This window comes from Euprymna scolopes, chromosome 35 (assembly GCF_053919585.1).
Source record: "Euprymna scolopes isolate OS-2025 chromosome 35, ASM5391958v1, whole genome shotgun sequence".
Classification (NCBI taxonomy): Eukaryota; Metazoa; Mollusca; class Cephalopoda; order Sepiida; family Sepiolidae; genus Euprymna; species Euprymna scolopes.
Genome location: NC_136516.1, coordinates 61,997,777 through 62,013,771, shown reverse-complemented (window position 1 = coordinate 62,013,771; position 15,995 = coordinate 61,997,777). Strand labels below are relative to the sequence as shown.

At 34.5% G+C, this 15,995-nt stretch overlaps 1 protein-coding gene across 1 annotated transcript in view; it reads right to left on the bottom strand.

Moving 5' to 3' along the window:
- Window positions 1–15,995, bottom strand: part of LOC145259881 (sodium-dependent phosphate transport protein 2A-like) — a 287,103-nt gene that overhangs the window by 84,175 nt on the left and 186,933 nt on the right. Inside the window, exon 5 of the mRNA XM_080117759.1 lies at window positions 13,668–13,859. Within this exon, the coding sequence (XP_079973885.1) occupies window positions 13,668–13,859 (192 nt within the window). The remainder of the gene's footprint in view (window positions 1–13,667; window positions 13,860–15,995) is intronic.

Genomic DNA, 15,995 nt, shown 5'->3' with positions numbered 1-15,995 from the left:
TTAGTGACATGGTAACAAGAACAGTATGGAAAGAGAATTAAGTCATCTCTAGCTCCTACTTGAACAAAACTGTCGACCGAATATACAGCGTTTTCTTCCCTCTTTGTCAGAAACATCGCTCATTTGTTTGAGATGAGGACTGAGGGACAAAATAGGAGAACCGAAAGTTTCTAGGTTGCTGAAAATGCATCCACAAATATTTTTTCTACTCCCCTTAAAAAAAATAAAAATAAATAAACTAGTGATATGCAAATTAAATATAATTTACATATGAGCAGATAGTTCATATTTATAAACTGATACCAACTAGAACAGGTTGGTTGTTGAACACTTACTTAGTGTTATATACGACATATCAATGGCGTCGCCAATAGGATACTCTGATCCTTGAAGACCCAGAATATGTAGATACGTGGATTTGTTACTTCGCTGCTAATGCGAGAAGCAAAAAGTTGAAAAACAACAAAAAACAAGGAGAGGAGCATGAAATCACCGACTTGTTCATGGCTAATGCTGGTTGTGAGCAATTATGAAGGTGCTACAATGGTTTACCCTCGAGAACTAGAAGAAATGACTTTCTAAGAAATAAGTCAGGTTATCAAGGGAAACATAAGGCCGAAGAAAAGACTGGTGATCGCAGAACCAAGTTTATGGCAATGAAGTAGGAAGTGGATGAACCGATAGTAAAATATTTACACCAATTTAGAAGTGCGAGTAAATACTGTGAATTCGAGAAATGGGATACCGAGAACATTGGTGACTTATAACCAGTGGCGGCTCATGCCTAAGATTAGTGGGGGTGCTGTTATAAAGAAAACACCTATTGTTTTAATATTGTGTAAACATAAAACAAACATAAAAATATACATAATTTATACATATGCACACATATAAAAATACAATAACTTAAAGGAATCCTAAATAGATGTAAATATTTTAAATATTTTACTTATTACATTCATTTGAAAGTAAACTTCATTCTCCTTGTTTTAATTTGTAAGAAAAGATTGATATAATTTTCTCCTTAACTTCTGAATGACTGCTGAAGAACTTTTTTATCACTTGAAAGCACTGCAAGTTCATTTAGTCTTTCGTAACCCATGGTGTTCCTTAGATAAGTTTTTATTCTTTTCAGAGTTGAAAAACAATGTTCTATGTAGTCATGGGAATTGTCTAGATAATTTTTATGAGTTTTGTGATTTCACTAAGAACATCGTTTAAATTATTTTCCAAAATAAATTTCAGGAGATCAATTACTTTGCAATATTCATGGATATCTGACCTACTATAAAATATTTCTAGCTCAATTTCAAACTTTTCTTTGTCAATCATGGGATATGCTTCAGTTGTCAAGGATATCTCTTCTGTAGGAAGTTTTTTTCTTAAAACTAGCAAAGCTTATCTTGTAAAACAATTTAACAAGTATTGAATGTTTAGTTGAAGAATATCTGTCTGTTATATCAACAGATATATAGTCACACAGTTCTTTAGCTTCGCCCTTGAGTGTTTGTGAAGAATTTTCACAGTATTTGGTGTTTCTTATCTCTAAAATAGCAGTTTTGAAATTTGTTATTGACTTTATATATGCTAATTTCCCGAGAAATAATTTCAACATGAGACATAATTTTATGAAATAGCTCAAACCAAAATATGAAATTTCATCGTTCAAATATTTCAGAATTCCTGTCGCTTCTGCAACGGTCTCATCTACATATGATGTTGACTGAATTTCAGTGACCATTTTTTATGCTTGAACATTTTCATGAACTCTATTTATGTATGTTAAAGTTCCACCTTGTGGCGGATACACTTACATCCAGATGCTTCTTGAAAAATGGACAGACGCTGTGGTGATCTAGAAAAGAAAGTCGGAATAGCCAAAATGTTAGAGATAAATATTCTAGCATTTCGTGTAATGCTTGCTGCATTCCTCATTATTAAATTAAGTTGATGCGCATAACAGTGAGTGAAATGCGCATTACTATAAACTGCTTTTATTTTCGCCTGAGCACCAGCTTTTTTGCCTTTCATCACATTTGCATCATCAAATGTCTGAGCTATCAGTTTTTGGTTATTCCCTTGAAGGATTATATCTAATTGTTGTAGAATACATTTTGATATCCCATCAGCGGTTTGGTTTTCTGGAATAAAGAATCCCCAAATGCTTTCAAGTATTTTTTCATCCAAAACGTACCGTAAAACAATGATCATTTGTGTATGTTCAGACACATTTGTTATTTCATCAGCCATGACAGCTACAAAGGAAGCTTTGCTAATTTCTGCCCTTATTTCATCACGGTATATTTGTAAAAGACAGTCAAGTATGTCATTCTGAATAGTCTTGGAAACACCTTTGAAGACATTACTGGTTTCTAAGTGATTCTTTAAATCTGGATCTAATTAAGATGCAAAATTTAAAAATCCTCTAAATACACTTGGATTTACTGAATCATCTTTTTCATCATGTCCTCGTAAGGGAGTTTCAAAGTTCCCACAAAAGAAAATACAATCTATTATTTTAGATAAAATTTCACGGTTCTTCTTAACATTCATGTTATGATGATTGATTGAAAGTCTGCAGGCCTCACTAAGTTTTGCTTTAATATTTATGGTCCCCAAAATTGATAGGGAAACTACATTGTCAACGTGCTTCTCCATGCTTTTCAGTTCTATCTTTCATTTTGCTAATAGTTCTGAAACTATCTTTTGTCCATGTTACATCACCCCCTAACAACAAACAAGGAAAGCAGAACAATACCTTTTTTAGTTCACAGCCGCAAAGCTAACTTTTCCGTTGGTACCATTAAAGCTATGAATATACACTTTGTTGTTGCTAATGCCTGGCTGGGATATTTGAATATCAGGCGTTGAACGGCTTCTTTTCTTAATTACAACTTTATCATGGAGAGACAGCTGTGAAAACTCAATCTGTTGAAGTTCATTTACCGTCGCAGAAGTTATTTCTTGGGGGTGCAAGGAGACCATGGTTAAATTCTTTTTATATCAATTGTCTTGGGAAAGGTAAGTACTAGGTAGTCTATTAGTAGAATATCAATTAGGGTAGAAGGAATACAATGTTTACGTGATCCTCTTTTTGTGATTCAACTGAACCGGAAGTTCTAACTGAGTTGAATCATACTTTTATAACTTTTAGGTCACAGATTTTTATTAACGAAAAAAGTTTTACTATTTAACAATGGTTTTATTTATAAAAAGCTTGTTGTTAATTAAAAATAGGCGTATAACAAAATAAGCTTGTCATTAAAATTGTTTGTTTAATACAAATATTTTTAACTTTGCCATTATAAGCCGTCGAAAAAGGGGTAATACGCAAAAACATTTTAATCAAAAAACACTATTTAAAATTGTATACACTTTACAGAAAAAAAAATATACAAATATATTTCTTTTAAACTTTACAGATTAAATAAAACTTTACCGCAGGCAAACAAACAAAAAACATTGTTTAAATACATTTTATTTACAATTTTTTAATAATTTATTTTTTCATAAAAACAAAATTTTTGCCTGCAGACGATGGTAAAGTTAGGAGATTACCATTTAAAAATGTTTTTATTGGATAACAGTTTTATTTAAAATTTAAAAATGTGTGTTTATAACAAAACTTTGTAAATAAAATATAGAATAAAAAAGTTTACATGTTTGTACTATGAGCAAACAAAAAAAAATTAAAGATACATTTACAAATCTTTTTACAACTTTTTATATAAAAATAAAAACAAACTTTGGTTTGTTTTTATTTTTATATAAAAAGTTGTAAAGCTTATTATAAAAACGGTTATACATACTCGTCTTGTTATTGCACATTTTAATTAAAAAAAACTTTGTTCAAAGTGCAAAACTTCTTGCTTTGTCCTCGTGGGATGTAAATAAATGCTAAAGCTTTATATATATATATATATATATATATATATATATATATATATATATATATATATATATATATATAATGTGTGTGTATATATATATATAATGTGTGTATATATATGTGTGTGCGTATATATATATATGTGTGTGCATATATATATGTGTATATATGTGTGTGTGTGTATATATATGTGTATATATGTGTGTGTATATATATATGTGTGTGTATATATATATGTGTGTGTGGGTGTATATATGTGTATATATATATGTGTGTGTGTGTATATACGTGTGTGTATATATATGTGCGTGTATATATATATGTATATATATATTCATATATATATATATATATATATATATATATATATATATATATATATATATATATAAGGTAAAAACATTTCTAACTGAAAGTTAAACTACTACAAAATAAATAAATTTCAAACTACTTAAAAATACAAATAAAATAAGCCATATAGGTAAAAAAAAAAATAATAACATTAGTTGCGTTGGTAACTTCCAGGCTAAAAGCCAGAACACTTTTAATTAAAAAAAAAAAAAAATTTAGCATATTGTATATTTTTGTCTGCTTAAATCGCATTTAAAAGTGTGGGAATTTTTTTTTTAAGGTGGAGATTTTATTTACAAGAACACGTTACACTTTTTAATAATAATAAAAAGAAAACATCTGTAAACAAAGCCTCTTAAAAAAAAAAAAAAAAAATAAGCGTAAACGCGAAAACGCGCAAACACCGCGTTTGGAACTGCGAAAACTACAGTTCCAAATTGACTCATATTAACCGTTCTAGATCGGGCATGGGCACAAGCGAATTTCACTAAGAAAGTGTATCTGTGAATTTCGAAGCTCCAAGCAAAGTTTTGCTTTTATGCTTATATGAGTATGGAGACAATTATCGACATTAAGCTTAAGGATTATATATATATAATTAATATGATATATTAGTACATAGAAAGAAAAAAAATAAACGTATTCTTTTTAACGTGTATCGATAATAATGAGTAAAAATGACTTGGGGGTGCTGCAGTTCCACAGCACCAGGCACGAGCCGCCATTGCTTATAACGCACCAGAATTTGCAGCTGCTGATTTGCATGAATGGCTAAGAAAAATAGAATGCAGACTTTACAAGACTCCTCACCACCACTTTCAAAGTAATGGGATAGAGGAAAGAATGGTCAAGACGGTAAAAAGGGCATGCATGCAACAGAAGGAAAAAATTGATGCTTTCCTACCAAGACTATTACTAAGTTATAGAACAATTCAGCATGCAGGCAGGCCAGAAAGTCCATCTGCCTTAATGAGCAGACAATTAAGATCGCTTTTGACTATGTCATATGCCACAAATCAAAAGATATGGTACAAAAGAAATAGGAATATGGAAGCCGAGGCAGCAGAATTTATTATGCAGAAAGGCCATAATACTACAATATTAAATAAAGAAGTTTGGATAAAAAATTAGTCATCGTCAAGACTGACGAACTGCATGATGATGAATAAAGAAAACGAGGATAGTGTTCTAGCTCATGCTGACCAAATAAGATCCTAAGGAAAACAATCAGATGAGGAAATGCCTTCAGAGCTGCCCATTATTGATGTAACAGAAGAGTTACTGCAGAATGAGATTGCGGAGGAAGAAGTAGAGAGAGACGAGGTAGAAGAAGAAGAAGTAGAATGGGGCAAAGCAGAAGAGGAAGATCAGAATACGCAGGAGGAAAACTGCGATTATAGGGAAAGACGTGATAGATCCAGATCTCCAAGGAAAAGGAGAGAGATAAAGGAAGATGTTCAGAAGGACACGAGAAGAAGTACAAGAAGTACTCGCAGCATAAATCCCCTCCGTTATAGGTAGATGTAGTGATATGCAAATTAAGTATAATTTGCATATGAGCAGATAGCTTATAGTTATAAACCAACACCAACTAGAACAGGTTGATTGTTAAACGCTTACTTAGAATTATACACGACATATCATAAACTATTACACTTAGTTTAAATCCAAAACTACTATTTTGAAAAAGTTTGGAAATTAACATGTCTTGCAGAATAAAAAAAAACATAGCTTAGAGATGGAGCTAAATTTGCATAGTTTCTGACATGATTGTTCTCATTAAGTCAGCATACAAATCCTTATGAAAACTGGGAAAATGTTATTAGTTGTTGAGAATGAGGAAGGGAATGGTGTCGATATCACTTTGATTGGTTTAAATATTATTTGCTTATGAAAAGGACTGTAGAATATTATTCTTCACAGTTAGCCTAATAAATTCCTTTTAAGAGCAAACCACAAACGTTTCTGTGCAACTTATATTTTATATTTATATGTTACTAAATTCTACTCATTTATGATTGAAGCACTATTTGGAGTAAATACTGAAATAGCATGTCAGAAGGCGATGGAAAAAATCCAATAAAGTGCTTGATTGTGGATTGAGAGCTGAAGATACAATATTTATTTCAACACTGTATGTGTGTTCATCAATCGGAGTCGATTATTACCATAGACAACTAGTTGTGTGTCCGTAGGTGGCTGATCAGTCCAATCCAGGTGCGGAAGCCCCTGCCACATGTTGGACACCAGTGGCTGAAGACGGCCACTTCAGCATCTCGGGATTTTCGCGCAGCGCGCTTCTCTTTTGCAGATTCAGTTCGTCTTGCCTCCATGAGCAGAGAGCTCTTGTGTACCAAGCGGTGCCAGGTTGGCCTGTCGGAAGCACTGCTTTCCCATGAGTTCATGTCAATGTTGAAGTCTTTCATATAGGACATCAGAGTGTCTTTGAACCGTTTGCGCTGTTCACCAGCTCTTCTCATTCCTCACCGGAGTTCACCATAGAGCAGTTGTTTTGGTATGCGTGAGTCTGTCATCCGATACACGTGGCCCACCCAGCGCGTTTGCACTTTGTGGATCGTAGTGATGACACTTGGGAGCTTGGACCTCTCGAGAACATCAGTGTCTGGGATCTTGTCTTGCCAGCGAATGTTCAAGATGTTCCGAAGACATCGAAGATGGAAGTGGTTTAGTTGTTTTTCGTGACGTCTGTAGATGACCCACGTTTCACAACCATATAGAAGAGATGTCAGGACCACTGCTTTGTACACTTTGACCTTTGTGTACTGCTGAATTCCTCTTCGTTCCCAGACTGTTTTCCTTAGTTTTCCAAAGGAGCTGCTGGCCTTGGGAATGCGGTTGGTGATTTCGATGTCGATGTTGGCAGCACGAGAGAGTGTACTGCCAAGGTAGGTGAAATGGTCTACTGCTTTCAAGCTCTGACAGTTTACTTGGATGTTCGGCTCCTGGTACGTGTTGCCAGGAGCAGGCTGGTGCATGACTTCTGTCTTGCTCATACTTATTGTAAGTCCGAAGTTCTCACATGCTGAAGAAAATTTGTCCCCTTCCAGTTGCATTTCATGCTCTTTGGTGGCATTGAGAGCAAAGTCGTCAGCAAAAAGGAGATCTCTGATTACTGTTTCTTTGACTTTACTGACAGCTTGTAGACGGCGAAGATTGAAGAGCTTCCCATCACACCGGTACCGGATTTAGATGCCAGGAGTAACTTCCATGAAGGCATCAGTCAGCATTGCCGAAAACGTCATGCTGAAAAGCTAGCACTAGTGGTGGGACGATTAATCGGAATCAGAATCGTTAATCGTAAGAATCGTGTATTTTGGGAGGTATCGGAATCAGAATCGCATCGTTAAAAAATACCTTAATTTTCCGATTCCTTCATTACGATTCTTTTAGTCTGATGTTGAAAAAAAGAAAAAAAATTCCTGATATTTCTAACCGCAAGAGAGAAATGCAGCATGTTATAAAAAGAAACCAAAGAAATTCATTATTAACAGGACAATGCTTAGTGCCCCTCCCTTACAAGGTTCATTCATTCAGATCTATTGTAATCAAAACTACAAAAGAGTTAACTTGAAAAGAAGTATGCAGGGCTCTACATTGCGAGTAAAAATAAAAAAAACGCTTATCTTTTTGGCGATTGTTTTTTTTTACTGACAAATCTTCTAATACTGAATGAAAATGCTTTTTCAACTTATATTTTCTTAAAATAAAACGAGCAAAGTCAAATTATTTAAACAGTAAACGGTTTAATAGAACAATGTACTTTTTTTCTTTTTTTAAAAGAAGGCTTTTGAAAGAAATATCTCTAAAATGAAATTGATCACGTATTATTTCGCAAAGTTTTGACAGTTGTCGGCTTCTTTTGATGTTTCCAAAAAATCGACCCCATACCTATCTCTTCCAAACCTAAAGTTATTAAATAACCCCTTCGTTAATTCAAGGGTAATTAATTCAATTCAGTCAAGTTTTTTTTTTTAATTTTATTGAAATAAAATCCATTTTTAAAATTTTTTTCTCCAGAAAGATAAAACCCTGAATTTGATTATATTAAAAGCAGAATAATATAATCTTTTTTCTAGAATTTTAAATTGAAAATTAAAAGTGTTTTGCGCAGTTTTTTGCCGAACGAAAAAGAAATTAATATATATATTTTTAAAAGGTTTTGTAATCAATTAATTTTTATGTCTAAATAATATTTACGATTAATTAAATAATTTCATTTTAAAAAGTATTTATGAATAGAATTTTACTTAAGACTTATAGTTTAGCAATATTGAACCGCATCAACCATGTGTGAATTGAAAACAGTCAACCAAAAAAAAAAGTTCAAAAGAAAATGCATATTTGCATTTCATTATGTAAACTTTTATACATTGGTTTCAAAAATTAAATTCTATAAGTTTTTTTTGTTAACTACCGGTTGGTACAATTTACCGCCCCATCCCTTTATATTTTTTTCTTTTTGTCTTTTTTAGCGGATTTTTTTTTTTTTTTTTTTTTTACACAGTGATCACCACTTATCAAGGCCAGGAAGCCACTCAGGGATAAGGGTTATTGCAAGTACATTACGTTAGTGTGGAGATTTGATGAAGTGTTTAATTAGGGGCGCGGTTCATTAGGAATTTGTTAACATTGGATTTGAAGACATCCAAGTTGTAGCCCGGAGGGAAGCAGGCACACGGAACAGAGTTCCACAGGCGTGCAGTTCTAAGAAAGAAGCTTTGTTCATGGAATCCGCGTTTTGATTTAGGCACAGATATAGAGTGGGGGAAATTTTTCACAGTGGATTCAGCTAGACGGGTGTTTTTCGTGAAAGATTGGCGAGGGGGGACCAGAGATTGGAGTTCAGACGAGCACCTGCCATGAAAATAATGATCAAACAAGGATAGGCTCGCAACGTCTCTTCTATGGGAGAGAGGTTGCAGGGTAGAGAAAAGAGCATCCCCCACTAAACTACGAAGACTATTTTGTACTCTGTCAAGGCATGATAGGCTGTTTTTGGCAGCTCCTGCCCAGATATGGCAACAGTATTCCATCCTTGGACATACTTGGCTTTTATATAGATAGAGAATTGCATCAGTAGTGAGATATCTTCTGGAGCGGTAGAAGGATCCCACCATCTTTCCAGCGACCTTGGCAACAGACTTGATGTACGTGTTCCATTTCAGATCAGGAGTAAAGGTCAAAGCCAGAAGCTTGTCAAAACACAGGGCCTCACCCAGACGAGAGCCATCCATCACAATTGATGCCAGCTGGGGATCAGAGCGTTGATGATGTAAGGATAGGAGTTTGGTTTTGGATGCATTAAAGGTAACCAGCCACATCTTCCCCCACTGAACCACACGCTCGAGATCAGAGGAGAGAGAATCCGAGAGAACTTTGTCATTTACAGCCTTTGATGTGTTGCCGTAGATGGTCGTGTCATCAGCATAGATGTCAACGAATGATTTAAGTATGTGTTTAGGGAGGTCATTGATGTAGATCAGGAAGAGAGTTGGGCCCAGGATTGACCCCTGAGGGACTCCAGCATTTATATTGCAGGCCTCCGATTTTTGTCCATCTACCACTACGCTTATGAGCCTATCGGAGAGAAATGATTTAATGATAGAGAACACATTTCCAGTTATACCGTAGCTGGAAATCTTGTGAAGTAGACCCTTATGCCATACCTTGTCGAAGGCCTTTGATATGTCAAGAGCAATTGCCCTAGAAAGGAAGCCTTTGTCAAGAGATTCACTAATCCTGTGGGATATAACCGTCAGCACATCTGCGGTAGATCTTGCAGAGCGGAAACCATATTGTGTGTCACTAAGAAGGTTATTCCTGCTGAGATGGTTGACTATTTCTCTATTTAATATGGATTCCAGCAACTTACTCATAACACACAGGAGACTTATTGGTCTGTACTGAGAGGGAGAGGACTTATCACCTGAATTCTTAAACACAGGGCAAACTGATGAGGTCTTCCAGGGGGTCGGAAAGCACTTCTTCTTAAGGCAGCGCTTAAATAGTTTCGTAAGTATGGGGGCAAGTTCTGGTTGAAGCTTTTTTAACACTATAATTGGGATGCCATCAGGGCCAGTTGCCTTACTAGAATCTAGGTTCTTGATTAGCTTGGCGACCTCATGCACGGATATTTGTATGTTACCTAGCTTGTTCTGTGTTGTAGGAGGAAATATGAGGAGTTGATGGCCTTCGTCGCATAGGGTAGAATTAGCTGCAAAGTTCTTTGCAAATAGTTTGGCCCTGTCTGACGCTGACTAGATGACCTCTGATCCATTGATAATGGTTGGGATAGAACGCACAACGCCAAAGTCCAAAAAAAAGTCTTCCATGGAAACTTTTTGAAGTTGATGAAGATGATGAGTTGAAAGCCATTTGCAAAATCTATCAAATTAAAATATCGCGAGGAATAAAACCATCTAACATGACCACAACCAACATGTTAAAACATTTAAGTATGATGCATCCAAATAAATTGGAGGAGCAAAATAAAAAAGAAAAGGAACAAAAAATTACCAACTAGTCACTCAGAGCAGTTTTATTAGTGAGGGTCGAAATCGCAGTGTCTTTTTTTTTTTTTTTTTTTGCCTACGTCACCATCTAGGTGTCACCAATTTTTTTTAACCCTCCTTAACTTCAAAGAGTAAATACAATATATACAACTAAAAAAATAATTTTTAAAAATGCTGATTCTATTCATGAAAAATTCTTTTAACTAGAAATTAAAACTTAGGTAAAGATAGCTGACTGACAGCAACAGGAGCACTGGTTAACTACTGAACCACGTGGAAAGGTGTGGGGGGGAGGAAAAAAAGGAAATTAAATGATGATAATAAATTATGATAACCGTCTTTGAAAGGCATTAAACTCCTAAAATTTACTTCTTTAAAATTTTAGGCGGCACTCCCCGGCGATTTTAAAGCACTCTCTCTCTCAAAAAAAAAAAAAAAAAAAAAAAAAAAAAAAAAAAAAAAAAAAGATTTAATTTTTAAGTTTGGGAAAGATATATTTATTATAACCGAATTCTTGTATGAAGACTGGACCTACTTTATTGGACATTAATTTGTGAGATAAGTAATTTTTCAATGTTTAATATGTTTTTAAAGTTTCAATTATCAATTAAATTTTTTTAATTGCGTTTATTTTTCAATTTATTTAAAAAAACAGGGTTTTAAATGTATTTTTCAAGGTAACAAGCTTCGAAAGAAGTCTAATAAAATAAAAATCACTTAATTTTTAATTTCGACAACCCTGAGAATTTAATTATTAAAAAAATATTGAAATGTGACATTTTTTTATTTAACATTTCTATTAGTTCAATTAATTTTCTTTCCATAATTCATTTCACTTAACAAACTTCACCATTTTTTTTTTTTTTTATCGTTTTCTGTAATTTTGGTAATTATGTTTGCTCAATTTTATATAGTATTTCATTTGTTTTTTATAGTGGTATCATTTTTATATGTGTTCCTTTGATATACCCTATTTCAAAATTAGTTTGGCTAAACTTATTCTTCACATTAGAAACAACGTGTAAAAGCAATGAAAAAGTAAGAAAAAATAATAGGTGTTAACTACTCCTTGTGAATTATGAAGGTCTGAAGAACTGCCGTCACAAATACAACTATCAATAGCCAAACAAAAAATCGTTTTTGAAATTCCTTTAATTGTAACTTTTCGCTATACCTACCTTTTTGGTATAAAACACAAAAACTTTCGATTAATGGTATTTCTCATATATGGTCGTTAACTTTGTATCTACGGCGCCATGTCACATGGTATATTGTTTTTTTTTTTCATTACGCACGTTCATTTATAAATTATTAAATTAAATATTTATCTTTTTTATATTTAATTAGTATATATTTTCTTTCTCTTCCGCTATATTTTTTTTATTTAATTCATTAAATCTGTTAATTATGAGGACCAAAATAATGAATCGTGTGTATTTATTCTCTAATTTTCTTGTTTTTGTTCTGTTATATAAATTCTGTTTTATTTGTTTTTTCTCTGAAGGATAAATTCTATTTTCTTTGAGTTTTTTTTTCTGTATTCCAATTAAGTAAAATAAATTTTCTCTAAAATAAATTTTGCTAAGTTTTCCGTTTAGTTTATTATATAATAATTTTATTTAAACCAAAACATGACGGTGTACTGGTGTAGACATAAAATATCTCTTCCAAAGTTAGGGAACATATTTGGGAACTACCGACCATAAGTATAAAACTACCTGGTATATTTCAAAACAATAATTCCCTAGGAATCGGAATCGTACTTGGTATCGGAATCGTTAATCAATATTTTCCTGGAATCGGAATCGTATAAAAATTAGGAATCGTCCCAACACTAGCTAGCACGCAACCTTGTTTTACGCTGAAAAGGAAAAAAGGGGTTGAGATGTCACCGTCATCAGTTACTCGTGCCATCATGGAACTGTCTTACAATATTCACAAACTTGTCCGGGCAACCAAACTTTGACATGATCTTCCACAGGCCTTCCCTGTCCATCGAGTCAAAAGCCTTTGTGAAGATACAATATTTATTTCAACACTGTATATTTCAAAGGCGTACCAGTGGTTTCATTGTGTTGAATCAACCATAAGAGGTTTGTTTACTTTGAATTGTTTCACTTTTTCAAAGTCACTGATGAATTTGCGCTGACTCCTTCCAACCCCTTATGGTTGATTCAACGCAATGAAACCACTGGTACACCTTTGAAATATGTATATATAGTGTTGAATTAAATATTATATATATATATCGCACCCCTCCCCTGACATCATTCACTATTTCATCCCATCATAACAAACATTTCTGTAAAAGTCTGAGGACGCTACAGACGGCCAAAAAAACGACCGGGTAGCTGAAACAATAATGTAACTTAACAGAAAGATACGGTAATAAAAAATAAAACGCATATTTGCTCTACAACAGTATTGAGCACTTTCTTCAGTTTTTATTAATTACCATTTCTACTATATATATATAAAATTAAATTTCATAAAAATCCTAATAGCAACTTAAATCTGATTTCAAATCTCTTCTATGTCATGTGGCTTCGCCAACTAATCAACTATTTAATTTTCATATAAGACTTTAGTTGACCCCAAGGTTTCCCCTGTCAATTGTAATCCATTGTACCTCAGATCTATTTTTATGATATGCAAGAAAAACACATAACAATACTCTATTACACTAAGATTACTTCTGAAAATTTCTTAAACATATTTCTGTTTTACGAAAAATGTCAGATAACAATTATTAAAATAAGTAATTTATTAAGAAGGAAGAGAACAATTGGTTAAAAAAATCAATAAAATATAAATATGTATTGAAAAATGGAAAGTCATAATCGTAGATTTTGTCCAGCTGGAAACAATGATCATGATCTATTTGCATTGCTTACCTGTACAGATTTCCAAGGGAAGCAGAATAATTACACTGAGCCAGTTAAACATATCATGGACAGTAGCAGCACCAAAAGATCTTCGGAACTCATTCCGATCCCCATACTGTGCCATTGAGACAACAGTATTGGTTACGGAAGTACCTATGTTGGCACCCATTATTATTGGAATGGCTGGAGAAACATCAATCACTGTAAGAGAAAAGCAAAGAAATGAATTTGTGTGTCTCTAGATACTTTTGTTTGACAGAATGTCAACTCTTTTTCAGATTATGTCATTTCAAAACGGGCATTATATACATTTCATTGAACACAAGTTGATGTTTAACCATAGCTAAATGTGGATTGTAGTTCCTTTGTGTTTTTTTTTTTTTTTTTTTTTTTACACAGTGATCACCACTTATCAAGGCCAGGAAGCCACTCAGGGATAAGGGTTATTGCAAGTACATTACGTTAGTGTGGAGATTTGATGAAGTGTTTACTTAAGGGGGCGGTTCATTAGGAATTTGTTAACATTAGACTTGAAGACATCCAAGTTGTAGTCCGGAGGGAAGCAGGCAGACGGAACAGAGTTCCACAGGCGTGCAGTTCTAAGAAAGAAGCTTTGTTCATGGAATCCGATATAGAGTGGGGAAAATTTTTCACAGTGGATTCAGCTAGACAGGTGGTTTTCGTGAAAGATTGGCGAGGGGGGACCAGAGATTGGAGTTCAGACGAGCACCTTCCATGAAAATAACGATAAAACAAGGATAGGCTCGCAACGTCTCTTCTGTGGGAGAGGGGTTGCAGGGTAGAGAAAAGGGCATCCCCCACTAAACCACGAAGGCTATTTTGTACTCTGTCAAGGCATGATAGGCTGTTTTTGGCAGCTCCTGCCCAGATATGGCAACAGTATTCCATCCTTGGACGTACTTGGCTTTTATATAGATAGAGAATTGCATCAGTAATGAGATATCTTCTGGAGCGGTAGAAGGATCCCACCATCTTTCCAGCGACCTTGGCAACAGACTTGATGTACGTATTCCATTTCAGATCAGGAGGTAACCAGCCACGTCTTCCCCCACTGAACCACGCACTCGAGATCATAGGAGAGAGAATCAGAGAGAGCTTTGTCATTTACAGGCTTTGATGTGTTGCTGTAGATGGTTGTGTCATCAACATAGATGGCAACGAATGATTTAAGTATGTGTTTTGGGAGATCATTGATGTAGATCAAGAAGAGAGTTGGGCCTAGGATTGACCCCTGAGGGACTCCAGCATTAATACTGTAGGCCTCTGATTTTTGTCCATCAACCATTACTCTATCAGAGAGAAATGACTTAATGATAGAGAGAACATTCCCAGTTATACCGTAGCTGGAAATCTTGTGAAGTAGGCCTTTATGCCATAAGTTATCGAAGGCCTTTGATATGTCAAGAGCAATTGTCCTAGAAAGGAAGCCTTTGTCAAGAAATTTACTAATCCTATGAGATATAACTGTTAGCACATCTGCGGTAGATCTTGCAGAATGGAAACCTAATTGTGTGTCACTAAGAAGGTTATTTCTGCTGAGGTGGTTGGCTATTTCTCTATTTAATATGGATTCCAGCAACTTACTCATGACACACAGGAGACTTGAATTCTTAAAATACAGGGAATACTGATGAGGTTTTCCAGGGTGTTGGAAAGCACTTCTCCTTAATGCAATGCTTAAACAGTTTTGTAAGTATGGGGGCAAGTTCTGGTTGGAGCTTTTTCAGCATTATAATTGGGATGCCGTCAGGGCCAGTTGCTTTACTGGAATCAAGGTTCTTGATTAGTTTGGCGACCTCATGCACAGATATTTGTATGTTACCTAGCGTGTTCTGTGTTATAGGAGGAATTATGGGGAGTTGATGGCCTTTGTCGCATAGGGTAGAATTAGCTGCAAAGTTCTTTGCAAATAGTTTGGCCTTGTCTGAAGCTGACAAGATGACCTCTGGTCCATTGATAATGGTTGGGATAGAACGCACACTTCTGTTCAGGATCCTATTTGTTATTTGCAAAAACTGGTGGGAACCAAGCCGCTGATCAGCTACTTTGGATTTAACAGACTGGGCATATAGCTCTCTTGCATTTTTTATTACTCTTTTACAGTGGTTGCTGGCGTTCCTGAAAGCAGCTTTAGTCTCAGTGCATCTATTATGTTGGTAGCTATGGAAAAAGTGATTTCTGTGTGCGATGGCAGCAGCACATTCTGAGGAGAACCATGGCTGTTGTTTTGTTGGAATTTTTTAGATGGTATGAATCGGTCTATGCCTATAATTAACTACTCGGTGAGGTCTGATACTATAGAGGACACATCTTTTT